The following is an 18,587-nucleotide window of genomic DNA, read 5'->3' on the forward strand; positions in this document are numbered from 1 at the left end:
TAAATGTTTGTTTCATTTGTTTCAGTTTCTGTGCCAGAACCAGCTAAAATCAGTCCAGTTGTTCCAGTTGAAGCAAAACGGGTTGAGCAAAGGTTATATCCTATTAGTTCACAGCCTTTCCAGCCTCTTCTAGAGACAGATGATGACTGGCTCATTCTGTTTGACGTTGTTGGTGACAAGCCAGTTATCATACCCCCAGGTATAAGATCAATTTATGTTGTAATCACATTTTTTCGTAGATTCATGTACACAAGTGAAACTCAGCCATTTGGATATTTTATGTGCACCAGCTGCCCCGGCTGAGGCTGTTCAACAGACGGCCAAGATGTTTGAAGTCGAGGAGAAAACTACAGAGATTGCAGCAAACAAGGAAGTAGAAATCACAGCGATTAGAACATACGAAGAAGTGATAATTAGTGTGACCAGCACGCAAGACGGTACTCGTTCTCCTAAAATTAGGCCAACCCAACCCCCACCTCTGTCAAACATGGAAGAAGATGATTGGGTTGTCTTGTTTGACATTGCTCAAGAAAAACCCATACCTGCTTCACCAGGTACTTTTAATTGGCTAAAGGCAGTCTATACTCTTGCTATTTGCTTAAAGTTTATCAATCCTAATTTTTCTGTCAGTAGCTGAGGTTCAAAGGGTTGTTAAGACACCTGTACCTGATGAATCAAAACCAAAGTTTGTCAAGGAGGATCTGAGGCCACCTGCTGTGACTGTGATTAACCTGCCACAACCAACATATGAGGATGATGATTGGTTTGAGCTGCTAGATGTGGCACCAAAAATATCAGGTAGTATGCCGTTGCTGTTTGCCTATTGCAAGCTTTTTGAGATATAAATTTAAAAATAGGAAGAAAACCTCCAGAATACCTTTCATTTTAGTTTTTCCTTTTGATTCCGCGCTAGTGGCTGTGGAGCAACGTGACTTCCCTGTTCCTGAAGCAAAAATAGCCAAAAGGTTTGTAGCCACAGAGAAAAGAACACAGCAGAGGGTTACTATTGTGGAGGAGACTTGGCAGAAGAAAGAAATAGTGAAGGAACGTCAGCCCCAAATACAAGTGGAAGACGATTGGTTTATTCTTCTGTATCCAGCCCTAAAAGCATCAGGTATATTATGAAAGAGGGGTTCAACACGTACAAATTACTTGCGTAAATTCTTCTGTGACATTAAGCCATTCATAGTTTTATACTATAAAGGCCCGGAGGGCTGTTGATGCTTTTCACTTCTTTTCCACAATAATGCCTAGTTCATGTCTATGCTAGTTGCTGCCCCTGAAAGCCTCAGGGTCCGATCAGAAGTCAGGGTTCCAGCTGCTGTGGCCACAAAAAGGGTTGAAATTTCTGAGGAGAAGCCACAGTTTGAAATGCGGATCCTCGAAGAAAGGCGTCCTCTCATGCACACAGATGTCACCGATGACTGGTTTGTTCTGCTAGATTTTGATGCCAAAGAGTCAGGTACCGTTTACTTTTTTTGTGTGTGGAGTGTTTTTGACTAATGCTCACTTGTGGGTTTCTTTGCGTCATAAAACATTTACTAACATTTGCTGCCTGGATACATGGGCTGATGCCCAGGCCTCTTGTCACATTTTCCACCTGGCAGTTTTTGCAGGCTGAAGAAATAATGCTGTTTCGTTCTCAACATTTGAATGAGTCATGAACATTTTGCCTAATATGCGACTTAACAACTGCTTTTGCCCGACCATTGGATTATCTTTATTAAAACACGCTGCTTCCACCATATCACCCCGAGGATTTCTGCTTCTTGCCTATATTTTATTCTCATATGTTATTCTTTTAAAACCAAATGTGCTGAAAACACATGAGGTACAGTATATGCTTGCAGTTTTTGCATTTATTTTATTACAGGACAACTGAGTGCAGTAAGTATGGCTGCTGATTGTGACATTGTTGCATTTAAAAGCTTAATGATGTGCGAATATATGACAAAATACCTTAGGTATTAAACATGTTAACCTAAGAACATAATATTTCTTTCTATTAATTTCAGTTTTCCTTACATTTTTCTGTAGTTGTGAGCACACAGAGGGGCACACGGCCTGTCAGTGCTCCAGTCTTCTCTCAGGCTGCGCTGGCAGATGCAGGGATCCCCATGGCTCCCTTCGACCAGCCCCAGACCTCCACTCCCATAAAGACCAGCCGCTTGGAAGAGAGGAAGCTGGAAGTCACGGTAGAAGCTGCAGAGCCCTCAAAAATAGAGGCAGTGTCTGAGGTCAAGGTATGTATCTCATTTATCTACTCTTGTATCTTGTACATTTGGGCTGACAAATGCACAAATGTCTAAAAGAAACACAACATAAAGCAAAATAAAGATGTGGACAAATCTCTAGACACTCATTGTAAAGATGGGTAAAAAGTGTTAGTATACCGTACATACTTTTATAAATAGCAGTAGCAATGTATCACACTTACATTTTTATAAAAATCCATCCGTTAATTTGATTTTTTTTTTCAGTGGGGAAAAACGTCCTATGTTGAGAAAATAAGTTTTACCATCTGCTGTTGGAAAAAATTGTTGGCACAATTGTTAATACTTCTGTCAGTTGCTTTAAAATAAATGTAACTAAAACATATTCAAAATTACTGTTGAATAACTAGCATCTTTGAGTCACCCAGTGTTTGTAGCAACTCTTAGATGCTATGTGCATAACAACCCTTTGTGTGATAGTGATGCCAGAAAACAGCCATTTCTGTTCTACCATCTCAAACGTAAACATGTAAAGTTAGCCAAATTTACTGGAACTATGTGAAAAAGAAGCTGAGTATGTGGAAAACAAAATATTAACAAATTAATATATGTTATTAAATTTCCCTTTGGGATCTATAAAGTATTATGAATTTGAATGTGAATATTAATCCAGTTTGACCTATAGGGAGATTTCAATGAAAAAATAAGAGACAAGTAGAAAAAAATGATAGAACGTCTGATAACCTAGAGAGGTTTGCAAAGAGAAATTGTCAAAGATCTTCATCTCTTTATGCTTTACTCCTTTTGAAATGTGAACAAATACTTAGTATGATGAAATTGTTACTGATTCAGAAAGAACACCTAAGAGCATACAATGAACAGATTTTTTTATGCATGAGCGTAAACTGTGTCTCTTGCTGCTGTAGTCAGCAGTGTCGAGGGAGCAGAGAGAAGTAGAATCTTCACTGATATCCACCATCAATGGGTACATTCAGGTTAGTGGCAGGCTCAAGCCTGTAGCGTACTGTCCCTCACAGGACATGGTTTTTATTAACGCAACTAGCAGAGGGTGCTAACACATCTTCCTCTCTCCTCCCCCCGGGGTAGCACGAGTCTGAGAACGAGAGGACGATCGTGGAAGGGGTGCAAATGCGAAAGGTCAGACTCTCGGTGCCGCTCATGCGTTTCTCCACTTCCGATTTTTGCATCTGAAAGGACTAATGCCACTCTCTTCTCATGTGCTTCCGTACAGCTAGGTGTAAACTTAAATATATCAGGTTCAAGAGATGTACAGTTTATTTTTAAGAAGTAGAAGAAATGCAGTTACGAACAGAAGGTCTAAGAATTTGGTCTTGAAGACTACTTTAGAGGCAGTCTGATTAGTTAAGTATTCTTTCCTCCCCTCAATATAAGTTATAAGTTTTTAAAGTTTTGCTTGCTGTCTTTAGTACTGGAATGCACACATGCATGATCTTAGACTAACAGATGCTTCTGTTCAGTTTTTCACTATAGAAGTCCTTCTTCTTTGCTAGTATAGAACAGTTTTGGTCACTTTGCACCAAATCATTTTGCATGAACGCCTCTCTGTTCTTTCTCGTCTGTTGTGTTTAACCCATTAGTGAACTTCATACAATGCATGTCCACTGTGTGGCAGTGTGATGCCAGCGTACAGGGAAACTGAAACAAACCCACACTTTTTTGTTTTTTGTTCTTTTCATTCTTCACAGAAAAGAGCTAAGAAAATTGAGGGTGACTCAATTTATATCAGACATAGCCTGTTAATGCTGGAGGTTTGTATCTGTTTCAGAGCTGCATTTTTCTTGCTCTTTGGCACACCAGCTGCTGCTGCTTAATCTCACGCTTGCATGAGGCATGAATCACACCATTTCTTGCATCAGCAATAAGTAATTGTCTGTGTGGCAAATTGACTTGGTTGATTCAGGAGAGTGCTGTTAAATTTTTAAACACTGGTTTACACAAACGTTCTTTACTTTTTGATTCATTTACATGCTCTATTTATGATAAGTCACAGGAATAAACTCTTGACCATAATCTACGGATTTAGCTCTTGGACTGTTTGGAAACTACTTTTCTTAACACTAGATACACCATACTTGAACAGTAGATGAGATATTTACATACCAAAATCTAATATTAGTGAAGTTTAACAAAATTATTTCTTCAGAAATAAAATCCAGAATTTTGAGAATTTTGAAAACAACTTTGTTTTGAAGTTTTTTAATTAAGTAATTTACCCACTCTGAGATTAATATGCTTTTAACAATGTTGAGTACAACCAGAAAATTATGTCATGGCTTTCTAAGCTTTCAATAGGCTCACACTTTCTGACTTTATTTAGGCATCATTGTGTGTTTATTGCAAGGCATCGCCTCAACCACATTGCTATCTTTGTGAGATACCATGCGAAAGTCAAAAGAAATCAGCTATCAGGAGAACTGTGGACTCCAAAAGTTAGATCCATCCTTGAGTATAATTTGCAGATTCCTGAAGGTGCCAGATTCATCTATAGAAAGAAATACACATATAAGCACCATCTTAATGTCCACTCATACCATCCAGGAAGGAGACATGTTATGTGTCCCAGAAAACTGTGTGTTTTGGTGAGAAATATGGTCATCAGCTCCAGAACTAAAGTAAAAGACTTTGCTGGCTGAAGCTGGAACGAAAGTAAAATTACTCACAGTGAAACCTGTGCAACACAAAGTATGAGATCATTCCAAAAGCAACAGAAAAAATATGCAACAGTTTGGATACGTACTAAGGGATAAATATCTGAAGATTTTTACCCATATCTTGTGGCTCATGAAAAAAATTAAGTGTTGAGCATTATAAACATTGTTATATTTGGAGAAAAAATGGGGAAGCATTTTAGTCTGATAACACCATTCCCACTAGAAAGAAAAGGAGTGGCAGCATCATGCTGTGGGTGTGTCTTGCTGCAGGGAAAAGTAGTTATCTTTACAAAATCAGATGACATGGAAAAAATATGACAGAAATATTAAAGCATCTTCTCAAGACCTCTTTCTTGAAATTAAAGCTCGGATAAATGGATCTTCCAAAGAGTAAACGACACAAACTATGACGTCAAATTAGTTACAAAGAGACTTGCGAACAAAAAATGTATTATTTGAGAGTGGGCTTTACAGCATTGTTTTTAGTTCTATAGAAAATATGTAGGCAAAGCTGAAAACAGATGTGTGTGAGCAAGGTGATCCACAAACCTGCCTCAACTATACCACTTTTATCTCGAAGAATTGGCCAAAATCCCACTACTTATGGTGTAAAGTTTGGGGAAGAATACCCAAAATGGTTCCCTGAACTCAGGTCATGCAGTTGGAAACAGAATTTAACCAAATGCTAAAAACACATATGTAAGATTGTGAATTGTAAATTTAGTCTCATCAGGTCACACCTTTCCAAAACTGGGGACAAAATCTGTGATCAGATTAGATTTATTTTTGACCATCAGTATTCTCCTGATTCTGCTTCTGCTCATTGTCTTTTCTAATTACCATAAATGCTCTGCACTTTTGCAACAGTTGTAATTAATAAGTCACTGGCTGTAGAATACAAATCACAATAATTACAGTTTTTTATTTTGTGTGATGTGTCGCCAAAATAACGTTTGAAGAAACGTTGCTTTCAAGCATAAAAACCATTTCTTTTATACAATCTGCAGTTGATTTTGCAATATGGCTGCCACCTTCTTCTTGACCATTCCAACTTGCTGCCAAATGTTGCCAAATCAGCATTTTTGCTGTCACATCTGTTCATTTCTTCCAAATGAACGTATCTCTTCTACTCGGGCTGCGTCTTCAGCAATCTCGACTATGTCTGCCGTCTTCACTTCTCCTTTGATTTGCAGCCTGTTTTCTTGATGTTTTTATTGCAATTTCAAATGCTGTGGAGTTGAAATCCTTATTGAGCGATTTCTGCTTGTTTAAAACTACAAATCAGTCAGCTGCCAGACTTCAGATGAAGTTTGAAAAGCATCGCTGATTACCCGTTTTGAAAAAGCCAAGCATTTGTACTTCTTTGAGGAAGTACAAACATCTGGATTTATCCCCCGCCCCTAATATTTTTCCCACAGAATTACCTGCTAACTCCGCTTCTGCTTATTCATGAAACCAGCAAGAAAAGACTCACAGATGGGCTAGTAAAGCAACATCATAATTCGATGCTTTTCTTTATTTCCTTCTATTCCCAATATCCTTCTCTCGCCATGCGTCTGTCATCGCCATGGTCCCTTCCACTTATCACATTCTGTACCTTTCCCCCACAACACCTCGTCCTTCTCCTCTCAACGTTTTCTGACTCGTGTAGGAGTTCGATAAGCCTCAAGAGGACCTGCTCAGGCACCACGCCAGCATCAGTGAACTGAAGAGGAACTTCATGGAGGCTGTGCCGGAGCCGAGACAGAGTGAATGGGACAAGCGTCTGTCCACGCATTCTCCATTCCGTACCCTGGGCATCAACGGCCAGCCGCTGCCCAGTGCAGATGGGGTAAGTCCTGCAGATATAATTTCTTTTTATTTAGAATTTTCCGGGTTTGGAGTTAGAGGGAATTTTGATGGTCAGTTCTGAACTGCCTCATTATTTTGGGCGCTGTACAGTCATGTATAAAATAAATCTCTATTTTGCTATAAATGTTGCATAAGATTTCAGTTTTTTATAATATATTTGCCGACCATGTAAAATGATACAGGGGGGACTCGGTCTCTTCCTCTAGAAGCTGCCCTTCTTGTTTATCTTTATGTGATACTGTGTGCATGTACTTCTCTGATGAAACTGATGGCACTTGGTATGCAGCACATGCATGTGTATGAAGGACGCAGTTGGACTGGTGGAACGAGGCCTGTGCTTTCGTTCTTTCACTGTTGAGACAGACAAGCGTGAGGCTTCTGTTGGACTGGTTATCCAATCTCTGAGAAATTGGGTCGTAACTGCACTGGATGTGTCCGAACTCCTGACATGTTTGTGTTGCATGACTGACAGACCTGACTCCGAAAAAATACCGCATGACTAAGGTATGAGCAGTTTCTCGAAGGCTTGCACGTTCTGACACAGAGCAGAGCTTCCTTTATTCCCCTTCCCTCTGCTCTTCCTTCATTGCTTTCTTTCTGCTTCTAATCCACTTTCTTTGCTTCTGCTTTAGTTCGGCTGTTGTGTTTTCCACCTTTGCATCTGAACGTTTAGTGCCTTGCAAAAGTATTCCGGATGTTTCACATTACAAAATGTGAACTTTATAGTATTTTATTGGAATTTTATGTGATAGAATGACTTGCCACACACTTTGAAAAGGAATTAAATAAATCAAAGGTGAACAGATGTACATTTGTATTCAGCCCCATTAACTCTGATGCCCCCCTAAAACAGTGAAAACAAATGCACTTAGAAGTCACCTACAAAGTAGTTAACCTGTTTTTAGTTTAATTTCAGCTGGCCGGAGAATTTGTTGATTATTCGTAGATACGTCCTCCACAAATCTGTCCTACCAGGGATGTTAGCAGGATGGAGGAAATTATCCTCCATCCTGTAACATCATACTTAAAACTTACCATAAGCCATGCAGGAAACATGAATCATCTGAAAAAAAATCAGAAGAGACCAAATGAAACTTTTTAGCCCACATGCGTAGCTGAAAACTAACAATGCACATCATCTTAAGCACAGCATCCTGACAGTGCAACATGGCACTGGGACCCTCAGGATATTAAAGTGTTTTTCTTTACCAGAAGCAGGAAATTGTGAGGACAATTCAAAGCAATCCTAAAAAAAAACAAAAAAAAAAAAACTTTAGTAACATTCAAGACAAGAGAGAAAGTTCACCTTCCCTCAGGAACATGACAAGCAGTGCTATAATGAAATAGTTGATGTGTCAAAGTATTCTTACCTAAATCATTATAGGAAACTGTAGAAAGACTCAAATATTGATGTTGACAGATACCTCTTCATACATATCAAAATTATGCACTACTTCATATTGTTCTCTCACACAAAATCCCTGTAAAATACATTGATGTCTGTGATTGTAATGTGGTTGATGGGTTACATTTTAATCATCATGCGGTTGAGTCGTACAGAAATCACAGAGAGGAAGTGAAACGGGGCCCATGCAGAACCTGCTTGCTGTCAACAATTATCAGCTTGAAACATCAAGTATCCTGACAGAGATCGCCACTAATTATACATAATTTATTATTCTTTGTTTACTGTGAGAGGGGATAAACCATGTAGGCAGAGAGTTTCTCATTTAATTTGGAAGTACTGCACCGAACTTAAATATATTAATTGTATCATCATCAACTCACAAAGCTGAATTTATTCTGGCTGTGATTGAATCAATTGACTTTATCTCTGAACTTTAAATCCATATTGATTGCGTAAATTACTGCAGCACATGTGGATCACTTTGTCTTTTTCAAAACCAACATTAAATCCTTAGACATGGAAATTAAGGAGTGCATGTTAAAATGCATGTAATGGTGACATTTCCATGCTCTGAGTAACAACAATAACATTCAAAATGTAGTTCAACAGACTTTATAATTTCAGTCGTAAGACATTGCAAAAAGCTAGTAGTTCTTTATCAGTCATTGCAGACTCTTCAGAAATCCTTCCTCTTATCTCTCTTCCTCCCTCCCTCCCTCCTCCCCCTCTCAGTTTGTCATCCGCCTCCCACGCGGCCCTCTGCTAGACTTCTACTCCAAACGCAGCTGAGGGTGTGGGGGGGTCTCCTCGACGCTGCCGAGTCCCTCCACAAAGGTGTGAATGTGACCCCCGGAGGCCGCGTCTCGCCCATCTGTCAATCATTCTCTCGCTTTCTTCTCTATTCTTCTCCTCCTCCTCCTTTCGTCTCTTCTGCAAACACCACTCCAGCATTCTTCACCCCTCATCTTCTGCTCCACTCGAGAAGCTGCCCTTTGCTCAGACATCTGTCAGAAAAGAGTTTGATTCTTTGGTTCCCGGTGCTGCACAACCTCCTGGTTTCTCCAGCCAGAAACAGACCTCATCTGTAAAGACTGATCAGGACTGGAATTGACTGTTTAACATTTTCTCTGGTGCAGTTTAAAGATAACTGCAACTGAAATTCAGCTTAAAGTTTTCAAAGCATGACCAGATCACTTTGAGCCTGTTTTCTATACATGCTGGGTGCATTTATACCTTCACTAGTTTTTAGGATTCTGTCTTTGGATAAACTGATCACTGTGACTTTTTTCTGAACACACAACCTTGAATGACATGTTTCCCATATTCTTTCTCGTAGAGTAGTATTTCCTGTTGTAGGAAACCTTGAGGCAGCTCAGTTGTAATAGATTTCTGTCCTTCACCTCAACAGAGTATTTGTTGCATGAAATTTTGACAATCAACTTTGACCAAGGAATAAAAGACATTCCATAAATAACTCAGTCTTCTTTGTGTCATTGGGTTGGATTTTGTCATAGAAATATCAGGTCCTAAACATTAAATGTGTATGCATTGTTGTTCTAGTGTTTTGTTTTATCTCTTTCTTGTCAACAACAAATGGAAAATCAACTACAGGTTGACCAAAGAACTTCAAGATAAACAAGAACACAAAAAAATACAAACCAGCAAACATTGGTGTATACTGTATATACACCAATGTACATATATATATATATATATATATATATATATATATATATATATATATATATATATATATATATATATATATATATATATATAATCAATAAACCTCATATGATTCTTTTGTCCCTGAAAATATATGATGTGGACAGAGGGGGTAAAGTTGGAGACATTGAATGGATGAAATCTACTGTTTTTATCTAAATCTTTGTTCATGTGGTTCAGCCACTAACTGTATCACAAATGGAAATGATTAGAAAATGGCTTGAAGGCTTTGTCTTTTCCAGTGAAACTGGTCATTATAATTCAAGTAAACAAGGAGACTAAGTTGTTTCTGTTGACATCCCACATTCTTATATCTCTGTTGTACGAAGGAAATGAATGGCATGCAAACATGTTTTATGATTCATGTAAATGTTATTTGTTATTCACAACTCTTTGCCTGCCCATGATCATAGTGACTGTGTTTGTCTTTTTTTAGAGTGTGTGCATTAGTCCCAGTTGCAAAAGTTCAGAAACAAAAACTCTTCATGAGGCATCCAGGAGTAATTTCGGGGGGGCCGAGGTATCCGGGCCCTCTGAGAGCCATCAGAGTGAGTCTGATGCTGTCGAAGGCCTCAGCGCTCCCGTTGAAGAGTCATTGTGCGATCGCGAGGATGTTGTGGTTTTTGAGACTCTCCTGGTGCCGGTCGTAGAGGTGGAAATGGCGCAACTGGCTCCCCCCGTTGAGTCCGACTGTAAAGCTTTAGATAAGATCCCGGAGGAAGAAGGAACGTGTCTCATAGCGCCTGAGTGCTCCGGGGGAATAGTTGGACCTTCCCCACCTTCCTTTTTCTGGAGTGACGGTCCCAAGGTCATACACTGCTCCAAGGTAGTCTCAAAGGGGGGAGATGCTGTTTCTTTTCTTTCTTGGCCTTCAGCTTCCACACTTGCTGACTTCTTTGCAGCACCAGAACTAAAGAAACTACACCAATCTAGAAAGAAAATCAATGCTGCAAGAGCAGCAGTTGAGTTTAAAGTAAACAGAGTGTGCTGCAGAGGTGTCGCACGGTGACGCTGCAAGATCCTGTCTATGGTGACGGGTTGCTATAACAATACCACTTTCTACACTGAAATGATTAAAATCACACTATAAGTGACAAAATCATCATACAAGTGTTGCGAATGAAGTTAGAGGTGTGACTGCATTGTTTTAGAAATAATCAGACCGAGTTTGGGCTGGTGGTGGTGGAAACAATTTGCACTAAGAGGGATTGCATGGTGTGAAAGAAGAACTGATTGCTGTGAGGTGCGAAGTGTCTGGTTAAACAGCCACTCACGGGGCTGTGCTCCCATTCACAGCCCCCTCTGGTGCAGACCCACACTGTCACCATCACAGCTGTTTCCACCTCCCTGCCTGGTGATATCTCCACCACAGAAGTTCCCATCGTCCCAACCAAGACCTTCACCTATGAGTCTTCAAAGGTAGGGGCTCCAGCTCCAGCAGCAGCTCAGTCCAGATCCAACTCGCCTCCAGAACTTGACAAGCTAACAATATGCTGGTCTCAAAGGAAGGGAGGGAGGGGTCGGGGGGGTTCAGAAGCTTTACTGCACCTTCCTAAGAAAAAGATCAGCATTAAATCAGTTTGAAAAGCTGTTTTTTTTCTTCCTTTTTATGTTTTTCTCAGATGACAGATGATGGTACGGATGAGGACAAGGACGCCTCTTTTTCCACTTCCAAGACCATTACCTCAGAGACGAGCAGCGGCACCACAGTCACCACCACCACCACCCATATCGCAAAGGTTAGCTTTGCGAGTTTTCTTCCACTCGTCTTTTCAGATTGTGAGCCTCTTGAACACACTGTATATACCTTTGTTCAGGTGGTGAAAAGTGGATCCTCAGAGACCCGGGTGGAGAAGAGAATCGTCATAACGGCAGACTCTGATGTTGACCAAGAAAAGGTACATGACGTGAAACACCATTTGCTGCCTATTAAAAAAAAAAAAATAGTAAAATTGCACATGGGGTCAGTGCGAGCCAGTTGAAATGGTTTAAGAATTAAACATTCTTAAAACGTTTATGGGTGCTTGACGGACTAATCAATTTCAAAAAGTCAGAAATTTTGTGTTTACAAATATTTAAATGGATGATTAAAATTTGCTAAGGGAAAAGCTTTTTCCCTTCTAAGTTTAGATTGGAAAAAAATATCCACCTTTTGTTTCTGATATCACAAATATATGTTTGTCTTTCAGGAGAAACATGGCGGAGCATCAGCATTGTAACAGAGCCCTTCGCTTATCCATTTAACTCACCACCTTCAACATCCTTTAGACCGCGACACTCAACACACACAGTGACCAAGTCTGTTTGCGCACAACAGAAAAACCTCAGAAACCTGCATCTAAAAGGACTGATTATGGATTAGACTGTTCCTTGTAGATCCTGTTTGTTTTCTAAGTTGAGCTCTTCACAGTAGGTAGGAACTGCTGATCAAATGCTTCAATTATCATCCTGGGGTTTAGTGTGAACATTTGATTGGTTGATAACCAGCCTTTTTTCAGTTGAGTGATGTCTTGTTATGTTTGCTTTAAATGCTTTTATTGTTCAATAGTGGTTTTCTACAAATGTAGAGTGTCAGTTCAGAAACCATGATTAGCAGTGATTCCCTTGGTGCTACTTGGGGAAAACGTTAAGACGACATTCAAGTGAACTCGTATTTTTGTTGTTGTTTACTTGTCTATTAAATTCAGGAGAGATTTTTTATTATTATTATTGTTATTATTGAAATGACATACCTCACATTTAAAACGTGAACAAAGATATTCTGTGATCAAATTTGGACAGGTTTTTTTTTTTTTTTTGGCTTTGTTCACTGCTCAGGTACGAAAAGCGAGGTCCCAAATCTTTGCTTCCCCAACCAGCGTGGAACCAGTAGCCTACACATTCTTGTAAAGTTTGAACTAAAATTGATCTATTTTCAAATATTTCTCTATTTTTTAAAAGTATGCTTTTTATAGTATTTGTAAAAAAAAAAAAAAGAGGTTTTTAAGTTATTCATATCCATTTGTTCATTCGATTTGTAGGTGACCAGTTATTTAAAGAGCTGTTCTGCCTGAATTAACCTGAATCATTCTTATTCGTTTCCTCTTGTAGTACACCAAGTTTACCAGATTTTTCATCTTTTTACTAAGAAGTCATGTTTTGCTCATTATCATAAAAGTCATAATTACTTTTAACACACAGTGGCTTCTTTAAAATCCAAACACATTCGTAAAAGGACAGGCTGTTCTTTGTCAAAAATTGGTCTTTGTTAAACAATTTTGAAATCTTCTCCACACTTGTGAAATTTATCCTGTATATTCAACAGAAACAAGTTTTTTAAGATGGAAAAATGTGAAAAAATAAAAATAAAAAATCCTGCAACAACCTGGTTAAGTAAGCAAGCCCACCCCTAAACTAAAGCTTTCTTGAAAGTTCTCTGAATCAAGACAAAACAGGACTGCAGAAGTTGTGCTGATCGATGAGATGCACTGCGGACATTATTGAGATTGGTGACATGTCAAAAACACCCACTAACAACTTCTTGTACCTCCTTCACTGTTACTTTCAGTCTTCCTAATCCCTTTTTTTTCTCATCAACTTTAAGGAAATGTCCAGTTTTAACAAGCCTGGTCGATGTTCACTAGTGTAAACTCAACAATACAAGGCATTAGTGTTCATGGTCATCCAACCAGGTCATTTCAGATGTTTTTTTTATGTTTTTCTCTTACAGCTTTTTGTTTTTCTTTTGAATTGCACAGGATAAATGTCAAATTGTGTGCAGACAAAGGATATGAGTAAAACCTGGCAAATTTACAAAGGGTGTGTAAACTATTCAGCCACTTTATTTGGTCAATGAAATGTTTTTCTCGCTTTGGTCTGCTTATCTCAGGTTTTGATGTTCTATGTAAGACTACAGACCTCCTTATGATTGTATAAGGGATTGTCATCAATGTATATCCATCTGTGTTGTAAATGTACATTCATGTTCAGTCTAGTGAGGTCAATGAAAATGAGAACTTGTCTATCACTATTACCACACATGTAAGAGATGAAGGCAGCTGCCCGAATATACGTGGCTTTTTTTTTTTTTTCTCACAGGAGCACAGGTTGTCTTTTATATGTTCTGCTATACAGTAATTTATTTGTAAAGTCGGAACTGTTTCATGTGATTTTGATGTACTGTGGTGTTTTAATGAGCTTGAAAGCTTCAGGTAGAGATGTCAATATTTTGCTTTTAATCATCAAACAAGTTTGTAAAGCCTTTTTAACCACGTAGTTTTGAGTAGATTTGCACTCACTTGCTGTTTCCCTGTGCTTTTTCTATAGAGATGGATGCTTGACTAACTTATAGAGCACCTGCTTACTAACATTTTGTCCTAAGGTCCAAACATAATCTGTTCTTATCATAGCTTCACGCATTTAAAAACCACCCACAATCTTCTTCAGGATAAAAAAGTAGTATTCCATATTAAGTAGATTTTAGACAAAGAAACTATTGTTGCTTTGTGAATTCTCCCTGTCTTTTTATGAAGGAAAAAAAAAAATAAAATATGCATTTATTTGCATTTGTGTTGGGCTGTGTGTGAACTATAGCTTTCTACATTGAAATTAAATAAACAAGGTTCATTGTGTCCTTACACAAATATTGGTACTCCTGGCAGAGACGTGTAAAACCTACTACCTCCATCTTCGATATCTTCAGCATTTTGTTTAATAACTATGACAAAGCATTGCTCTCGTTTGCTCTGATCAATAGCCCTCATCTGTGTTTAGCAGCTTTCCATTAGTAGTCCATGACTTTATGCTTCCCTGCATCAAATATGACTCATTTTAAGCCACTCCTTAAAATGGGAAAGATGAGAGGACATGCCATTTACATCATGTAAAAGCATTGGTCTCAAGTCAGGAAACTGCCAGTTGCTTCTCTTTTGCTAATTTCTATAGTCAGAGCAATCATTGAGTAGTTTAAAATAACTGGAGCAAGCCAGGCTCCACATAGGGTAAAGAGTTTTGGTCACAGTGAATCACTGGATGGTAAGCAAGGCACCAAAACTACCATTTGACTCATTCACCAGCAATTGCTACCTTGTACTTAAATTTTAATTGGAACTGTCTGCAGTGATCAAATTTGAGGCATTTGACAAAATACCTGGAACACCACCACATGCCCATATGCCCAACAGTGGGCCCTTTCTTTTCCAAAAGTCCTTCATTGTCAAAGGAAACCGTAGAGTGTGCTAAAGTAAGGATAAAAGAGCATCCAGAACTATATAGATTGCTCAGTCTAGTGCTCAAATAGTTCCCTGCATGTTACAACCTCATTAATTAAAGTTAAAATATTTGTACTTTTTAATGTAAGACTGTTACTGTAATAATTTTGTTTAGCAATGATTAAAACTTCTACTACAAGTGATAATTGTAGAGGAAGATGCATCAGGTTCTGAGTCCATGGCAAAACAGTTGGTACTAAAAGTAGCATCCATGGGACCATATAATTTAGTCCTATTTTCTGTTTCCTATTAATGTACTGCAACTTTGGCAAGATGCTTTACAAATCACCTAAAACTGCTTAAATTAAATCTTTGTCCATTTTCAAGTTGTTTTTTTTACAACTTTAGCAAATTCACTTCAAAATAGTGGAGAACTATCAAAGAGAGAGAATTATCCCTTTATTAAAAAATCCCCAAAACTATGAACCAATCCACTGACATCCACACAAATTGAACTTTGCAAAAGTGTATTTATTGTTATCTTCCCCAAATTAGAACAAATGACTGAGTTTAAAAGTACAAACAAAGACTACTTTAGGCAGCTGTAAAGCTTGTTTTATTGGGAATATATACTTCACTGCTTCAAACAAGTCCAATGCTTTTGAGTCCATTGTCATTGCAGAGGTGAATTCTAGCGAATTGTCTTTGCTGGGCTTTTGAAACTTGATGCGGCCTGAAGCTGGAGTTGGTAGGCCATGGGGTGAATTTTGAAACCATATAGCCTGAAAAAGAAACAACAGAATTTAGCTTCTGGATCATACAACAAACACCCCATTCCTAATTTTTAAACACACCATTAAATATAAATCTTTACAAACGTGAACGAACCTTGGTACGAACTGGTTGGCTGGTCGTTTTGGTCGATACTCTGGATTCACCATGAACAACATGTGAGGAAATCCCGTGCCAAAGTAGGCTCCATCTGTGTGATGATGTCTGGAGGATTTAGGAGTGTACACGTCCATACACTTAGGGCAGTAAAGCTTCACCATTGCCTCTCCTGGGATATCTGATAAGCCTGGATTAGTCAGAAAGCAAACAGTAAGGAAAAGCTCAATGGCAAAGTGTGAGAGAAAGTGTTTGGAAAGAGACCACCTCACCAATAGGAAGCATTGGCTGATTCTCGCAGTATACTCTGGGACAATAGCCAAAGTCCCCTTGCTGGTATTTTTCCAACTAAGGAGAGAAACAAAAATTAAAGATGGCTGCTGCTGATTGATCCGGAGAGCCAGTGAGACTCGTAAATCATTATGCACTGCAGTACCATTTGTGCGATGCCTCTGTTTGTGAGAATGTATCGTGCATGTATAAGACCATAGAGCATCTCTGCTGCCTGCTCAATCAAATCGCTCTGATTCTGGTTATCTTCAGTTTCCTCATCTGTTAAAAGAAAAGTCACACAGGAAGTTAAAAATTATATATTTTTTTCCTTTTAATCGAAAGTCAACACCTCTCTATAATCTCACCAGGCTCCAGGTCGAGAATCAAATCCAAAGCCTGACGGTAATGAGGGACCTGCTCGTTCAGCCCTGTCAAGTTGAACTTGTCCTGAATGTAGTCTTCATCAACCTGAAACACAGCAACAGAGTACATTCAGTGAATAGAAACTGTTGCTGTCGTTGGAATAATACCACACACTGAAATGAGAGCATTAGAGAAGCGTCTAAAAGGATTATTCAGTTGCTGAAAATAAGGGGTTATAATTAGAAATTGGATTGTACAAGTGCACATGTGCAAGTCTAACCGGTGATTAACTGGATGGATGCTGAACAGAACAGACAAACAATTCCTGGAAAATTAAAATTTTTTTGTTTATTTTGTTTTGTTTTTATACATACATGATCTCTGACCGGTTTGTTTGGTATAAGCCATCATGTTCTCTGGTGGAGAACACAGTGCTTGCAAAAGTACTTGAGAAGGATTTCTGATTTGCCAAGTATATTTTTTTACAGTCAATACTTACTCGAACCATGTTCTGAACAATCATATAATCTTTTGAGATATGTCTCTACCAGCATTGCGGATCTAGAGTAAACGTTCAAGATTGTTTTCAAGTCTTAGTAGGAGTTATTTATGGATTTTGACCATATTCTGCACTCACATGAATATGCTCAGAGCTAAATCTAATTATTGCTTTTCTGGTTGTAGTTGTAGTTTTAGGGTCTTGTCTTGTTGCAAGTTAAAACCTTTTGCAAATATTATTCCTTGGTTTCCCCAGTATTCCCTAGCTTTGTCCTTGTCAAAGAAAAGCAGCCTCATAGAATGATTAGACTGCTGGTGATCTTCTTCACTGCCATCATTCAGTCTGTCCTCTGCACATTCACCACTGTGTGGTTTGTCTCGGCCACAAACCAGGACAAACAATCAGATTCATAGAGAGGGATTCATACATTTCAGGTCTGCACTATTTGCAAAAACCAGTTTCCACAGAGAGCTTCTTTATCCAGGCTCTGATGAACACAATGAACACCTCACAGCCACCGTAGACTACTTTTCTGTGTACATTTCTACACTACTGCAATCTCTGCACACACGTATTGTATTTCTCTACTTACTATATCTCTTAGGTTACCTGTTATTTGTTAACACAGACACTGCAACCACAAGAAGAAGCTGCAGTAGCCAAATAAAACACTTCCTTAAAAGTAATCTCTGGCATCTACTTAAAAAAAATGTTGACAGAATTTCAGCTTATAAGAGCCTGTCCACTCTCTCAATTTGTAACCAAGATATATGAAATTGGCGACATTTAGAAGTAAAACCAACTTTATTTTCGAGGTAATACTCTTGGAAATGTGTCAGAACTACATATCTTAAGACTAGACAGTTTCTGAACCCAACTTAAAAGTCTCTCCGTTGGGGATCAAATGTAAACAGACATGACTCTTTTAGAAATGAACTCCAACTTTTGATTCTTTGATCATATTTTCAAAGTAAAAGTGGAACTTGCCTCGCAGAACAGCTCGTTTCCTCTGAGTCCACAGAACCAGGATATCCAGGACACCTCCTCCGAACTGCTCATCCTCCTGACAAACAGTAGAGCTCTTTAGATCCACACCAGTCGGCTAACAAGAAGCTTTAATTAAAACAAACTTAAAAATGAAACATTCTAACAAGATGCGCCGTCACTTATCGGATATGTGTAGTTTACGTTCACTGCAACTTACGTTAGCTCTTCATATACACGCTACCTGGCTAGCTATTGTGTTGCTATGTAGCTTAAGGTGCATAATTCGGTAAGTATTTCTGTTGAAAGTGTTTTCACACGAGAGTATATTAAATTACAACACAAATTTAGCTTCACTTACCCGTTTAAATGTGTCTTATAATATATTAATATGCAGGCTTTGCTAGCTTTTCCTCTCTTCCGCGATGACCAACTTCCGGTGTCTTGGGTTTTCAAATTAATAGTCTAATTATGCTAATGCGCTAACAGGAAACAGAAACA

General features: G+C 38.7%; 2 protein-coding genes across 16 annotated transcripts in view; one reads left to right on the plus strand and one right to left on the minus strand.

The window, feature by feature from the left end:
• LOC129371571 (titin homolog) overlaps positions 1-14,434 on the plus strand; it is a 38,116-nt gene extending 23,682 nt beyond the window's left edge. For 5 of the 15 annotated variants that reach the window (XM_055048218.1, XM_055048217.1, XM_055048216.1 and 2 more), the window contains exons 20-34: positions 26-199; positions 291-554; positions 631-798; positions 914-1,114; positions 1,271-1,462; positions 2,038-2,243; positions 3,140-3,208; positions 3,321-3,371; positions 3,941-4,003; positions 6,558-6,737; positions 10,327-10,716; positions 11,187-11,309; positions 11,513-11,629; positions 11,708-11,788; positions 12,080-14,434. In XM_055048218.1, the coding sequence (XP_054904193.1) occupies positions 26-199; positions 291-554; positions 631-798; positions 914-1,114; positions 1,271-1,462; positions 2,038-2,243; positions 3,140-3,208; positions 3,321-3,371; positions 3,941-4,003; positions 6,558-6,737; positions 10,327-10,716; positions 11,187-11,309; positions 11,513-11,629; positions 11,708-11,788; positions 12,080-12,109 (2,309 nt within the window). In that variant the 3' untranslated portion in view covers positions 12,110-14,434. The other 10 variants (XM_055048214.1, XM_055048220.1, XM_055048221.1 and 7 more) reach the window with 10 other exon arrangements.
• Positions 14,435-15,589: 1,155 nt separating this feature from the next.
• Positions 15,590-18,546, minus strand: LOC129371553 (casein kinase II subunit beta-like). The gene is made up of 7 exons (XM_055048183.1): positions 18,448-18,546; positions 18,090-18,165; positions 16,606-16,708; positions 16,404-16,519; positions 16,240-16,315; positions 15,968-16,157; positions 15,590-15,861 (listed from the first exon to the last, which is right to left on the minus strand). The coding sequence occupies exons 2-7, from the start codon at positions 18,159-18,161 to the stop codon at positions 15,771-15,773; spliced, it is 648 nt and encodes a 215-aa protein (XP_054904158.1). The 5' UTR covers positions 18,162-18,165; positions 18,448-18,546; the 3' UTR covers positions 15,590-15,770.
• Between the last annotated feature and the right edge of the window lie 41 nt (positions 18,547-18,587).

The sequence above is a fragment of the Poeciliopsis prolifica genome, unplaced genomic scaffold, assembly GCF_027474105.1.
Source record: "Poeciliopsis prolifica strain line A6 unplaced genomic scaffold, Auburn_PproV2 SCAFFOLD026, whole genome shotgun sequence".
NCBI lineage: Eukaryota > Metazoa > Chordata > Actinopteri > Cyprinodontiformes > Poeciliidae > Poeciliopsis > Poeciliopsis prolifica.